General features: G+C 41.8%; 1 protein-coding gene across 6 annotated transcripts in view; it reads right to left on the reverse strand.

Annotated features, from left to right (window-relative positions):
- ERBB4 (erb-b2 receptor tyrosine kinase 4) overlaps positions 1–15,673 on the reverse strand; it is an 828,249-nt gene that overhangs the window by 164,335 nt on the left and 648,241 nt on the right. For 2 of the 6 annotated variants that reach the window (XM_033170891.1, XM_033170908.1), the window contains exons 16-17: positions 10,990–11,034; positions 10,791–10,865 (exon numbers count right to left, since the gene is read on the reverse strand). In XM_033170891.1, coding sequence (XP_033026782.1) covers positions 10,791–10,865; positions 10,990–11,034 — 120 coding nt within the window. The remainder of the gene's footprint in view (positions 1–10,790; positions 10,866–10,989; positions 11,035–15,673) is intronic. The other 4 variants (XM_033170926.1, XM_033170900.1, XM_033170934.1 and 1 more) reach the window with 2 other exon arrangements.

Raw genomic sequence — 15,673 nt, forward strand, 5'->3', positions numbered from 1 at the left:
CGTTTCAAAGTATTTTTTAGTGGTGGCTGATGAGGCATGCTGGCACGGTCCAACACTGCAGGATGACTGGGGGACCATCCAAGAGCCTCTCTGCCTGTATTTCAGGAAAAGAAAATACTGGCGTTTATTTCAATGCACATGTAAAATGTTCAAGAAAATTCATCATAGATCCAGGCACTGAAAATACATTCAGCCACATCTAAATTCAAGCGCATGTTCAGTGAATGCTGCAAACGCCAACGTATTTTCACATTCATGCCACAGCAAGGCCAGATTAACAAAGGAGGATATGGTAGGCAAGCGGGCATGTTATTTTGTGGGCCCTCACCATCAAAGATTCAGAGCATGGCAGAGGTCAAACGTTTGAATGGGAAGAAATCTGGAAGTACAGAGGAACAAAAGATGGCAAATAGCAGTATGTTTCACATCCTAAGATGTACTTAGGATGAAGAGAGATTCAGCATTTTAAATGTGGTTGAAGTGGTTTGAACACAGAGATGCTGCACTTTTCTCCATGGTGGCAAATGTGCATCCATACCACTTTCCCCATATGTAATGTGTGATGTCAGCCTTTGCCTAGGCTCAGACTACACAGGTTGAATACTGAATGCCATTCCAATGCATGGGGCAAGATGCCACTCAGCCGATTCTAAACTGTAACTGCCCAGGGTCTCCATAAACCACAATCTGGTTTTCTAATACTTGGTGCATTAGTATTCTAGTAAACTGACCCAGAATTGGATCAGTATTTATACTTGCACTCAAGCTGCTTCTAAATATGCAAACCTTAACTTTCTGAAGTGTACGAGGGAACAAACTTCTCATGGGCTCATAAATATCAAGGAGAATTCAAGGTAGCTGCAGAACCAAAAAACCAAAAAAAAAAGTATACAGTATTTATTCCTGGGCCTGCCTTGATGCTACTTTGGGGGTTATCACTATTATATTACAAGAGCAGTATTCTGTCTGTGTAAACGCCCTACACAAGTCGTAGCATGATTATCAAATCCCTCTTGATTATGGGGAAAGAGGCAAAATAAAGTCAAGAGTCAGGTATAAATTAATGCAAGGCTTACACATTATGCACATCTGCAGAATTCCAATGACTTGCATAATATGCATTAAAAATAAAGATACTGTGACTTTTAAAGATGGACCGAATCCTTGGTTTTTCCTGTGCCTTTATTGTCACACCGTATTGTGCTTCTTTTCATTAAGCTGCTGCAAAGCATTGCTATTTGATCTTCTGCATTCTATTGCTATTGGTAATTTAAAGAACATGGGCTTTAGTGAAATATGGAATAAGGACAAGCTAAATTTCAGTTCTGTTACAATCTTTAAAAAATTTCATAAACACATTTTCCCACAAAGGAAGTTGAGTTGTTTCCTGTTGCTAAGGTTCTTGAGATATTCTTACATGGGGGGTTGGTTTTTTGTTTTGTTTTGTTAATTCTGTCTACAGAAATCCAATCGGAGATCTCCCATACTGCATCAAATTTGACCCTGAATATCAGTTATCAAATACTGAAAATTGCTGCTGCATATGGTCAAATTCTGACTGCAACCACTCACAGCTACTGTCAAATGTTTACTGCTGCAGCAAAATCTTTTTCATGTCAAATGCTGATGCTGAATATAAAATATGTGCCTAGAATTTGGAGAACATTAGCACAACCAGAGAATATTCAGCGGATACTCTCTTTTAAAAAATCACATGTGATAATTTTGAGAATTTAGGCAGTAAATTCAATTAAACTTTAATGAAAGTTGGAAAAATAAGCAATTTATTCCGATACGTAAGAAGGATGCTAGGTTTGTGGAATGCTCTAGAAAAGGACCAGAATTGTTAAGAAAGTACCAGCTACACTTCTAGTTGCATGAAAAAATAATGCTTATGTGTTACTTCTTTAACTTTGCTACTCAAGCTGATACATTGCCAACTAATGTCCCTGTATATGTCATTATTGCTGATATTTTCTCTCCCGCATCTTCTCCCTTATTTTTGGTTCCTTTTTGCATATACTTTTGTTGCATATTCTCATTTATACAATTCATCCCCTTGTTTTTCAGTTCCTACCTCATCCTACAGGCCAAGGTACTTGCCTTTCCTAAAATCAAAGTGTGTTTGCAATTTTTTTTAAAGACTCCATTGCAAAAAACCTTATATATTGCACAACAAGGAGGGTTTTAAATTTGGATTGTTTGATCCCAGTTATGGCCAATTTTAATGGAGCTTATACAGATGACATAACCACTCCAGGGGAACTTATCTTATCATCCCATCAAATGATAAGGAAGGTTGTCCCACACATCCAGGGCAGATGTGTGGTGAAATGTATGTTAAAATTGTTATCTGCATCCACCCACAGACTGCAGATATGGGATGGCCAGTTTGTGCCTTTATGCACACAAAAAGATGCGGTAACAAGGTTTACAAGTGTTCATTGGAATTGGCCGGTTAGCTTGCTTAGCCATTTGGAGTTAAGTAATATTTAATTTTATTTTTTTTATATTTTAGTTAGTATTAGCTATGGCTCCTTCAGCACCAGACATGATGCCTAGATCATGCTGCCCATGGCAGATTTGTCCTAATTCAAACACTTAATGGGCTGGGGGAAGTCTTCACATGACAGAGCAGTAAGCCCTCCCCTCCTCTTGCCGAAGTCATACCCAATTTACTGGTATGTGATTCTCCTCCTCCTCCTCCTCCTGAAAAAACAGAGGGGATTGCATGAATATGATACAAAGGACCAGGCATGCCCATTCAACCACCATACAAATTATTAAAATTTAGTGTCAGGAATAACGTAGTCCTGGACACAGCAGAGTGAACGCAGGTTTTCTGCAAGCTTCTGGCTGTAGAGCATTGACTGGTCAGCACGACGCAGGAACTCACAACTTCACTTGGATAACTATATACAGTATTTACTGGAGCAACAAGTATCCAGAAGTTACTATGTACAGACTTAGGAAAATAAAAGAAACAAAAGCAAAACCTTTCTTCTCTCTCTCGCAATCTTCATTAGCCAAACCACACTACACTATACCAAAACCCCACACAGAGCTCATCTCTTTAGGAACTCCTTAACCAATCAAAGGGTCTAGAGCAGGGGTCAGCAACCTTCGGCTCTCCAGATGTTTCGGACTACAATTCCCATCATCCCTGACCACTGGTCCTGTTAGCTAGGGATCATGGGAGTTGTAGGCCAAAACATCTGGAGAGCCGAAGGTTGCCTATGCCTGGTCTAGAGAGAGAGTGGATCTTGGATTTCAGCCAACAGTTAATTGTCAGAGGGGGATAGCTGACTTTCTGCACGTAGGCACTTTGAAATCTCTAACAGCAAAACCTCTTGCTGTCCTGATGAATGGCTGAGCTGAGCCTCAGGCATCATACTGGGTAAAACCTACATCCAGCAAGCTCAGCCAATATACAGCCAACTCAGTCCCCATGGACTCTAAAAGCAACAAGAGCAAGCCTACGATCTATTTAGCTCTTGTTCACAGACATGTTGTAGGGTTGTTGTTTTTTTTGACAGCACTAGCTCTGCTACTGTACCTGACGCAAAGCTCACCGATGGCCATTTGGGTCAACCCCGCAGTGAAGTAAGTACCTTATCTGAACTAATATTTATGTTAGCAAAAGAGATTCTGTTTCTCAACTTAACAAATAGTGGGGCTTTTCAGAACAGGTGGCCTTCCTTGTGATGAATCTGCACAAGTGGCAGAAATTTAGGCTTAGCATGTAATTTTGTTGACTGAGGTTCTTGGGCCTCATTCATTAATGAGGCACTAGAGAATCTTGGAATGTTCCCAAATTGCAGATTTTGTGTTTCTTCTACGCCTAATGATGCATTCCTTTCAGGTGCTGTTTGTAATTACAGCTGAATGAAGCTGTGTAAAGCAAGCTTCCGAGGACATAGGTTTCAGAGTTATAAATAGATACATTAAAAAAAAAAATCATAGTAACAGGGTGGGGTGGAGAATAAAACCTACATAGCAACTTGAAAAGGAACCAATTTCCAAGGATGTAGAGATTGAGACAGAGTTTGCCAGAGCAGTAGAAGCACCATCTCTGTTCCTTTGCCCATGAGGTTTGATTTCTTGAAAGAATATAGTTACTGCAGCTATCCAGTCTTTTCAAGGTACTAAGACCAGTATTTCCTTCCCTAGATGTTAGCACTCATATATTGATAACAAGTGCTGTAGGTGCAACCACAAAACGGCTGCAATGGGCAGCAACAAAAGAGGTGACAGTTCTCCATACCTGCCTAATTTTAACAGTTAAGGAGTTCGCTGAAGGTCTCCACTTAAAAGGAACAGTATTAAAAATGCACATGAAAGTTTAGAATAACAAGTTGTTTCTTCCCTTAGACAGTTCCTAACAAGTCAAGGAAATCGCACCTGACGTTTTCAAAACAGCATCAGATTAGCACCTAACACCAAATGGGTGTTTGCACAATTAAGGAAGATCCAGTTTTCAGTTTCAGAAGCTCTTTTTATGCTTAAGAATATTTAGTCAGGGGACACACTGGGCTAGTCAAATAAGAACAAGGGAATGGTTACTTGATCACATCAACTGGGCTTCCATAGGAAATAGCTGCATTGCCTACCTATAGCACCATGGAAATGAGCCTGGTAATGTAATCTCCTCCTTTCCTACTCTGGCATAGCTGTGAGATCAGAAGCATTTGCTTCCTGTGTTCAACTAACTGCAGTTTGCTGTTATGTCCGAACTGGGGCAAACGTCCTGGGGTGGCGCGTCCTGTTTCACTGCTTAAGGTGAAATGGAAAGTGCTGCCCCTGCCGCTGCTGCAGAATTCCTTACTTAGGTTCTGTGCAGTGGCGGGAAGTGGTGAGATCTTGCCAGAAATCAGCACAGGTGTTGGCACCACTTCTCCAGTGGAGGTGCTGAGGCACCTGCAGGTCCACTGCCTTGGGAGCTTCTGCCACCTGAGGTGACCACTACACTACACATCATGCGCAGGCCAGCCCTAGTTTTAATTATGACTAGTCTGAACAAGTAAAATTCAAGTCATGGTTTGCAGTTCAGACTTGTTCAGTTGAACCATTTAAAATAGATGCAGTTCCCAGTTTCAACATAACAAACTGCAGGTAGCTGAAAACAGGAAGCTGCCTTAACATCAGGTCAGACTGTTTGTCCATCTAGTCTAGTATTGTCTACTCTGACTGGCAGTGGCTATCCAGCATCTGAGGCAGAGGGTCTTTTCTAACACCTGCTGTTTGGTCCTTTAATTAGAGGTTTCCGGGGATAGAAACCAGGATCTTCTCAGTGCTTTACACAGCAATGTTACAGGTAAGCTACACTTTCTATTGTGCGGGCAGGGCAGTCCCTCCCATTACCTGGCCAATCCCCCTGGCAACACCCTCCCCAGGTGAGATTGGGCAGTTGACTGAGGTAGGCAGAGACCTCAGGTATCCAGCCTGGGGAGGATGAGGCCAGCCCGAACTACCAGGAGATGCCATGGGGCCCAGGGGGCTGCATGCAACCACACAAAAGGCACCCCCAATTGATGTGGGGAGCAGTCATTGTAGCACCTGCTGTTTGGTCCTTTAATTAGAGGTTTCTGGGGATAGAAACCAGGATCTTCTCAGTACTTTACACAGCATTGGTGCCTCCCTCAACACATTTTTCAGATATGACCGAGATAAATTCTCTAGTACATTATAAATTGTTTCCCCCCCCCAAGGTCTCTGTTGGTAAATATTTTTTTGCATAGTCAATAGTACCAGTCCAAAGACAATTTTTTGCTTTATGCTCACAAATAAATTATATTTCTCTCTCTTTAAGTAGATTTTTACGGTGCATTTTCTCTATTTCTCTGTCCCCACCAACTTTTACAGGATTATGTATATAATTATCCTATAAATATCTGGAACATATGGGAAACTTTAATCCATGCAGAAGAACAGAGCGTTATAAAAAATGAAGATGACTATGAACATTCACAGTTTATTAATGGCAAGCTTCCCATTCCCTATCATGTATTCTGTGCTGCTGAGTTACTGTGAAATTATAATGAAACCATACTGCGAAGCGGGTATCAAACACAACGAGGAAAAGGTTTCACTGCTTTACAAAGGATTTGCCGTTAATTAGCTCTTGTATACATACACAGTCAACAGAAAAGAAGAGCCTGATATCTGTAAAGGGATGAGTCGAAAGGAGAAATGCGCTTTTGTTCAATTGGAAGAAAAGGATGAAGAGAGTTAATATCCACACACTGTTTCATGCAACCATCTCTCAGTGGGGAAGACTTGGCTAATTAGCTCCTGTTAGTTAAAAGGGGAAATGTGGAAATAAGAAAGACCTTCATTTAGGGTGTAAATCAGTACATACATCAGATTACACCAGGAAATATTAAAAACACAGCTTCCCCATGCTGACTACATCTGCCATATTATGATTGTTCATCTACCAGGAAAATAGAAAATTGTTCACATTGGCTTACAGGATTTTTTTGCTCTTAATTACACCTTGAATGCCTACTGTGAAAGCTGAAATGCTGGCAATGTTTTCCCCAAATACAATCATGCTGCTTGGTTTTGAATATTGTACCACACACAGTTTGCCATGCATCTGGCCCAACGCTTTTCATTTTGGTGCTCAGTAAAATGCAAAGCAAGAAAACAAACTACAGTACAGAATCCCAAGTGCTTACTCTAAAGTGTCAGGTAGTCACCACCTATGATCTGTTCAGAAGGTTGGGTCACACCTCAGCCGTCAAACACAAACACTGCAAAAGGGTCTCAGACTGGAGGGCTAGAAAAGACCCTGCTCTCCCCAGGGCTTTGCAGAGTAGGAAAGGCAGTACTGGCAGATGGAACAATGGTCTGGCTTGGTGTAAGGAAGCCAGTTTATATGTGCATATATGAAGTTTCGTATGCCTTCTAACTGTGAGATACAGCTGCCTTTATTGCACATATACAGGTGAAACTCGAAAAATTAGAATATCGTGGAAAAGTCCATTTATGTAAGCAATTGTTTTCATTAGCTACTGGAGTTTAATATATGAGATAGACTCATGACATGCAAAGCGAGATATGCCAAGCCTTTGCTTGTTATAATTGTGATGATTATGGCGCACAGCTGATGAAAACCCCAATGTTGAAATTGTTAATTTGGGGTTCTCATCAGCTGTACGGTGATAAGAACCCCATAATCATCAAAATTATAACAAATAAAGGCTTGACATATCTTGCTTTGCATGCCACGAGTCTATCTCATATATTAATTTCACCTTTTAAGTTGAATTACTGAAAGAAATGAACCTCTCCACGATATTCTAATTTTTCGAGTTTCACCTGTAAGTGGACCAGAAACACTTCGTGTTGCATGTGAGTTTTATATACTAGAGGCATCCTAGTCAATCTTTTCTTTAGTTATTTTGACAATTTGTATACAACTTAATGGCAATCGTCTTTAAGCCATGTACAAGTAACAATATAAAACAAAGTCAGTTAAAAATATAAAATAAGAATTTATGTAAAATGCCTGCTGAAAAAAGAGAGAGGCTTCAGTAATAGTGGAAGTTCAAAAGCAAGGGGGTTTGTCTGACCTCAACCACAAGTTCCATAAAATTCAGAATACTGAACACACAGTTTCAGGGGATATGAGCAGTGCATCTGAGCCTTGGGGGACCACTTACAGTGACACCCCCCAAAGCCGTCAGTGATTGGGCTGGAATATAATGAGTCAGGCAATCCTTAAGGTATCCTGGACCCAGGAATTAAGGGATTTTTAATTCATCTGCCCTCTATCTTGCCCTACTCAGGACGAAGTCATTGCCCCACCAGTTAATGTGACTGGCCTCATTCCCCAACCCCAGTGTGTGTTGATCCATGCTAACTTTGTAAAACTGGTTGTCTGAATACAACAGCAAATGGTCTGTCCCTGGAAGAGCTGTGGAAATGGGAAAAACGAATGCTGGTTTTCTTGTGGCAAACAGCTTCAACATTTGACTTCAGCAGGATGTGCCCTAGATGCCTGGAAGGAAGCAGGCTAAAACCTCCTCACATCAAGCAGGAGCGGGTGAATTGGCCAGGTCCGTGGAATATCAAATGCCTCCTTGTGGCAGAAAGTGGCTTCAAGCGCATCAAAGAATGTGGCTTTGAGGCCACTCCTAAAAAAAAGACTCTGTGGGTGACTTTTGTTTAGTTTTGGTTGTTGAACATCTACGCGAAATTGCTAGATATGATAATCTGGTTTATGTAGTAAGGTGCTGTCGTCATACTGATGACACCCAACCCTATTTCTCTGAGGAAATGCTGAACTAGTGGCAGAATTTCCTTTGAAACAGAAGTGAAAAACATAACCTAAAACCCAACACACAGTTACGTATCGTTTCTTCTGATGCTCAAGACTGTATTCTAAAGTTGAGCAATTATTATAAATTATTTTAATTGCTGAATTATAGCTTTTTCATGGTTACTGCCCCACCTCCTACTTTAGCCTTTCTCCAATAGTTGGGAATTCAAAGGGAATTGAGTGCTCAAAACTCCCTGGAGGTTAAGAGAAGATGGTCTGAGAACTGAAGCTCCAGCTTCTTGAGAATGCCAGGCTGCACTGCCATACAGTCCATGCAAGTCAGTACTAATTTTCTCATCACGGTTTTCAGAGAATGTGTGGTAATGTAGCCTTTTCCCAGTGCAATGAAGCGTCGTCATTCAGAAACAACTGTGAAAAGTACAATAGAAAATCTTGGGGCAGCTAGGTGGGTGGCTAACAACAGTGAGCAGGCTGTAACCCATCTGCCAACTCACACAAGCACTGCCAACTAACGTTGGCACAGAGTCCTGCTCTCTCCTGTTCTCCTTGGCATGTGCTTCCTAAGCTGGTTTTAGAGTTGACGGTGCCATTCTGTGCCAACTGCCCTATGCTAGGGAATTTTCAACTGGCAGGAACTGAGCAACATCTGGCTCCTTAGTGTTACAAGTGAGTAAGACAATTAGGAAGTTATTCATGCCCATAGTCTGCACCAGATCTATATGCTGGTATACGCTAGTGTGAAATTACAATGCGATTACAAGCTCTAAACGGACAATTATATGTTTGGCTGAGTCTGACAATAGCGGGATCTTTAGGGGACTTCATGCGATCCCAGCCTTAAATCAGGAAAACAAAAGTGATCAAATCCAACCAGCAGTCTGGGATGCCTGCAATCTTTTTGACACCTGAAGGAGCTTTGCAGCATATCTGCTCAGAAGTAAGCACTGATGCGTCCACAAGGATATATCCCCAATGCATAGGACTGCAAGCCTAAGCAATTATGTTCATCTGCAGCAGAGGAAAAGTCTTTGGGTGACACACAGAAAATATATCTGTCGAGTCCCATTCCACACTCACTCCACCTGCCCTGTTTTCTACGCCCCCCGTGCAGGATCTCTCTCTGTGTGCCAGGAAGGAAATATATGATGGCACAATGAGTTCACTCAAGGGCTGCAATACATTTGATTGAAATTTCTCTTGAAAATACAAATATGTGTTGCTTCTTGATGATTTGCAATAGCCAGGGCTGCTGTATGATCTTAACACATAATTCAAATATGGTACCAGAATCACCATATATAGTCTTTAGGCAAATTTCTATTTTGGTAGCACCAGTCCTTCAAAACCACACACAATTATTAGTTAAATAAACAAACCAATGATATTGAGACGTTTTCAGAAACATACACTGAGCTAGACATTTGTATTACTTTTCTCCCTGAAAGACAAACTAGAGAGAACTAGGTACAATTCTTTATGAGGTGATGTTGATTTAAATGAAAATAAAAATGTAACAATTAGTTTTTAGGTTAGAAAAGAATGCTTGAACCAGGAGTTCATGTTAACCAGTTTGAATTGCTGGATACACGTTATTAGTAAAGGGTTTATATAATTTTCATAGGAAAATAAATGTTGCAATTTCTCTGAAAGAATCAACTGTATTTTAAAACCGAACAGATAATTATCATAGATTTATTAAATTAGGAAATATTTATGTAACTCAGCTGAACTTTGCATATTTTGTAAAAGCTGGTATCAACCAGCTATGTTTATGTTTGGTATTGTGGGGGGGGCAGGGAATAAGAGGGGACAACGGTTTTTCATGTTATCAGTGTCCAATTTCAAATTCAATAAATATAGATTTCTTTTTTTTAAAGGGAAATACTCACAAACTTACATTTCTTTTTTGCTGTTGCGACTGTCCCCTCTGCCCAAGAATCCTGGGTACTGAAGTTTGACAAGAAGGTTTAGAGCTCCCCATGGACCACTGCAGTGGTACCTCAGGTTACAAACAGTCCTGCTTACGAACGCTTCGGGTTACGAACTCCACAAACCCGGAAGTAGGTGTTCCGGGTTGAGAACTTTGCCCTGGGATATGACCGCAACCCGCTTCCGGGGCCGCAGGAGGCGTATGTAGGGAATGCGCGCCTTGGGTTAAGAACGCTTCGGGTCAAGAACGGACTTCCTTAACGAATTAAGTTTGTAACCTGAGGTACCACTGCACTCTCCCTCACAAAATGACTGGGTTTTCTAGGTAATCAATTTAAGACTATGGTGAAGATACGGTGCATCTATATCTTCCTGTATTCAGTTTTACATGTGCTTCAGTTACCTTAAGCATTCTGAGTAACCTGTGAGGAGTTTGCAGACAAGAATCAATCAGCACACTGGCCTATCCATTTTCCAGCTGAGCAAACTGGTTAGCACGATTCTCCCCTACTGTATAAAATATAGAAAAGGGCAAGAAGAAGAAGAACAAAAAAGCAGGGATGACGGATGTTACCTAGCGTGTTGTAGTAAAGTGGACTGGCGTGTCCACGGATAGTAAATGCAGTCATGACTAGAGGGGCCTCTACACCTGCAGGCAATTACAGAACAGAAAATATCATTCGCCATTCACAGGGGCCATGCACACACAAGCGCCTTTGCCCACACATGGAACATGGAAGGTGTGGCAAGAGGAGCAAGTGCTCGGCAAGTACCTATCCATGAAACCAATGCAGTCCTCGAGGCGCGGGCCTATGCACCTGCAGCAAATCCCGATGGAAGGAAGGAGAAAGAGAGAGAAAAAAACATGCATTAGCCATTGCGCAGGCAGGGAAACAAAGACTCTGTATTCTGCCTTGGTCCAGGCAGTTGGTTATCATTCTCGGAATTAACCAAGTCGTCATGAAATCACTGCTGGGAACATTTTTCAATGCAAGATAACAAGCAACAGAGAAGAAAATGAGACCGGCCAGGCTATGGTTCTTGAGCTACTTACCTTCTAACAGTTCGCCGTGGCATTGCGGAAATGACCAAAGACATGGCTAAGGTGGGAGACCTACCGAATGCTATTTTCTCAGAGCAGTTGCTTAATCCAGCAGATCGATAGACAGTCATTAGTGACTGCAGCAGGGGGTTAAAAGACAAGAGACACACAACTAAATCCATTTTAAAATCTTGTCTTAGATAGCAATCTGAGTGGGAATGTGCAATGAACCTAGCCACCGGCAGATTCCTTGTTCTTTCCACTTCATTTCTTACCTTGTTTTCATTTGACAAAACTCCTGTTTTTATTTTTCGCATAAAAACTGCCAAAACAGGTGGCTGCAGTTGACTTAATAGATGAACTTAACTGTATCCTACAGAAACTAGGTCCGGGTAAATTATAGCAGCCACGGAAAAGAAAGCTTCCTCTGGGGTGTGAGGTGTGGTTTTAAAGACCACTCCGGGTATTAAAGGAAAGGAAGAGGATTCAGATGGGCTCATGGCAGTTCAGTTGTTTTGGGCTTCAAGTGTTTGTATTCCATCCAGCCACAGACCTTCTGGCAATATTTCTTCTTCACATGCCCTCTCTGCAGTTCCCATAAAACTGTGCTGATAATGAAAGAGGATGCAAATTTCTACAGTTTCTCTTCTGCAGCACATCAAAAGAAGCAGAGCGTGGAGGAGAGTCCATTAGCCATCTAGAGATCTGGCTGGCTGGCGCATAAGGGGAATCTCTCACCTTGGAGTCTTTCTCGCTTTTCTGCTTCACATATTCTCAAAGCTTCATGAACATGGTTGCATCGTTTTTTTTGGGACCTCACCTGTTGTCTAAATTGACAAAACCTTTCGATTTAAATGCACGGAGCCTTCTTCTGTTTTGTACATTCATTTTCTTTAGAAAGAAACACACACTTCAGAATAAAGGAAGAATAAAACAAAACAAAACAAAACAAAACACCCCTCCTACTTCTGTTGAGTACCTTCCCTGATCTAACCTGATCTATACACGTAAAGGAGAGAGAGAGAACATTGCGCACTGCGAGGTGATGGAATGTGCTCCTTAGTCATTGTTCTCAAAATGCTCACATTCCTTTTATTCTTGAAATGTGCCCACAGTACAAAACATCTGAGATGGGTTTCAAAGGGTGCCTATGTATTTTGGTGACAGCTTTCCACACACAGTGCCCATCTCATCCAGCATTTCTGGCTGGCTGAGGAACTCAAGTGCTGTAATGAAAGAAAAGCTCTCCTGCGCATCCAGGGCAAATCCACTGAAAAGCTGGAAAAACACAGACTTGCAGAACAGAGAGGAGCTGGCACAGTTTTATTGAGGGTGATAGATATACTATATTGGACATTCCTGAATGAAATGCTAGCATCTAGGTTTTTTTTAAGTGCTGTTCTGTTGAGTGGCACAAGGAGAGAAGACCTCCTTCATCATTTGAAATGGCTACTATTGGCGGGTGGCGCTGTGGTCTAAACCACAGAGCCTAGGGCTTGCTGATCAGAAGGTTGGCGGTTCGAGTCCCCGCAACAGCGTGAGCTCCCGTTGCTCAGTCCCTGCTCCTGCCAACCTAGCAGTTCGAAAGCACGTCAAAGTGCAAGTAGATAAATAGGTACTGCTCCGGCGGGAAGGTAAACGGCGTTTCCGTGCACTGCTCTGGTTTGCCAAAGGGGCTTAGTCATGCTGGCCACATGACCCAGAAGCTGTACGCCAGCTCCCTCGGCCAGTAAAGCGAGATGAGCGCCGCAACCCCAGAGTCGTCCACGACTGGACCTAATGGTCAGGGGTCCCTTTACCCTTTACTTTTTACTATTGGCTACAGTGGGAATCAACTTACTGATTTGGAAGCGGGGATGGGTACTGCCGTTTCCTCATTAATTTGATCTTTTAAAATAAAAAACCCCACCAAAAATGTGGTATTTCTGTATTTAAATTCTTAGATCAAATTCTCTCAAAAATGCATTTCTATTATCAAAATATGCATTTTAGAATATATTTCATCTGAGTGATACAGGAAGAGATTAGTGAGGACAGCAGTGGGCTCACAATTCTATGATTCTATGTGGCTCAACCCACCTCTGCCACCATTTGAATTCCTTCAGATGCCGTGCTGTACTTACATACAACAGTGCATTCTGGTGTCGGGGTTTGGGTGCTGGAGCTCCTCGTGCACGGCCTTGGATTGGTTATGCACGAGGTACCAGTTGCGGGGAAAGTGGCCAGCGTTCCGCGTGCTTTTGAGCACGGTCGCCGGCCAAGCCTCACAGTCTGAAGGATGATGAGTAAGCCAATTGAAGACTCTGGTGGTGTGTGAGTTCCTAATTGCCTTCTTTAAAGAAACGTTGCCTCGTAAAATAAAACATGTACCCTGACTCTGAATAGACGGACCAATTTACAGAAAATTAAAAATTTTACTTTACTCCCCCGTTAACCCCAAAGGAAGACAGACACCGGTTGTATCTTTAGTGGCTTCGGCAGAACCCGCGTAGGCTCGTCCCCTAAGCTAAGTTCTCCTAAGCTTAAAGACCCTGCGCGCCCAATCTTCCGCGAGGCTAACTAAATAAACTAAAACCGAAATATCTTCCGCGGGCCTAACCCTAGGCTAACCTAAAGAAAACCTAACTAAGGCTAAACCGAATGATCTTCCGCGATCTAACTCTAACTAAAAGAAAAACCCATCCAACCCGTCCAGCCCGCTCCTAGTCCCTTAAACTAAACTTGACTTCAACTAAAACCCAACTAAAAGAACATAAACGAACTTCTCCTAAAGAACGTGCGGTCTCGTGCTACTACTCTCTCCTAAGCGGGGTGCCTCTGCCTTTTATTAGGGAACAAACGTGACATCATCATTAGTACTTTAACCAATAAAATCACTGTTGCTGCCCTCCAAAAGGGCGGGAAGCAAGTTTAACGCTCATTAACAACTTTGAACATGACCGGATCTACAAAATAAAGGCGGATTAATCTTGTAAGTGAATCACACTATTCATTCATGCTTTCACTTTCACTTTCACGCGCAATTATACCAAAAGTAGACCTCGAAAAACTTATAAAATAACCAAATAAATATGAATCCATGGCGGATCCGTGAAACGTATTCCGACATTCTGGGAGAACTGAAATGGAGGCAGGGGCAAGGTCAGTCACAGGAACCTGGTGCCCCTGTCTTTGCCAGGCAAATACAAAATGGGATTCCTTGCTGGACCTGGTGTTGACGGTTGTGGACCCTACTGGAGCAACATGGCCCCAGAATTCGCTTTAGCATGCCATGTGCTGCCACTGAGTTTGCTGGTAAGTGCAGATCAGGTCAGTACTTGTAAATATAAAATTCCTCAAGAATCTCTACTCATAAATCATTGTTCCTGTTTAACTGAAATTATTCCTATTTTTTGTGCTTTTTAAAGCTGTATTTCTTCTGTTTTTGTACACCATCTTGAGACATACACATGCGGAAGGAGAGTAATTATTTGGTAAATAATAATACATAAAGTAGCATTCCAACCATTCCTACTGTGGGCCAAATAACCAAACAGGTATCACATTCTGATCACTGCTGATATTATTTCCATTTGCTTTGTACAGGGAGGAAAGAAACATTAAGAGCTGATTTCTATTGTGAAGCCAGGAAGCTGCGGGGGGGGGGGGGGAGGTGATTATGAGTTGGAAAATGGAAAAAAGGGAGGGAAAATACTAATTCTGTCTCAGGGCATATCTAAATGAGTGCCTGGCAGATGAGACATTAAATCTAGATATCTGGGGCATTCATTATGACCACTCTCAGTTTAATATTAATACTGAGTGACAGAAGTGCATTTAATATAAGGAGCAATCTTCATAAAAGTTTGAAGGAAAGTCCTGCTGTGTGGTACCTTGTTGTATTTTTGTTTTGTTTCGTTTAGCTATAAGATTAATATATTTTTAGCTGCCTCTTTGTTCATCTGAGTCTAGGGTATTCTGAGTGGTGGCAAGATATCATGTTTTACTTTTAATAATGCAAAGATCAGGAAGTTGTCAGGGAGCACATTTCACTGAACCAAAGCCAAACCACCTGCTACAGAAGGTAATTTTCCAGGGGTTTCGGAGAAGGCAAAGAGAACGTTGGCAAAATTACTGCTAATGCTGTCATTTTTCATGGTTTGGCAGTCTTAAGAAAAACCATGTGTGAATTCTTATAGGAAGGGCTAGCAAAACAAAGATTGCTGTAGCAAAAGCAGCAAAACTGGGGGATTTGTTCCATGTGCTCCTTTATGAAGAGGGATACACATTTCATTCTCCATAGCCTCCAGAAGCTCCAGCAAAAGAAATAATTCATGACACAACATATTGAAGAATATTACTTTTGCCTGGAGAAATTTCCTTCGCTGTCCGTCTGATTGTAAGGACTGAATTTCAACTTACAAATGGGTTTGGCC

Source organism: Lacerta agilis, chromosome 1 (genome assembly GCF_009819535.1).
Source record: "Lacerta agilis isolate rLacAgi1 chromosome 1, rLacAgi1.pri, whole genome shotgun sequence".
Lineage (NCBI taxonomy): Eukaryota > Metazoa > Chordata > Lepidosauria > Squamata > Lacertidae > Lacerta > Lacerta agilis.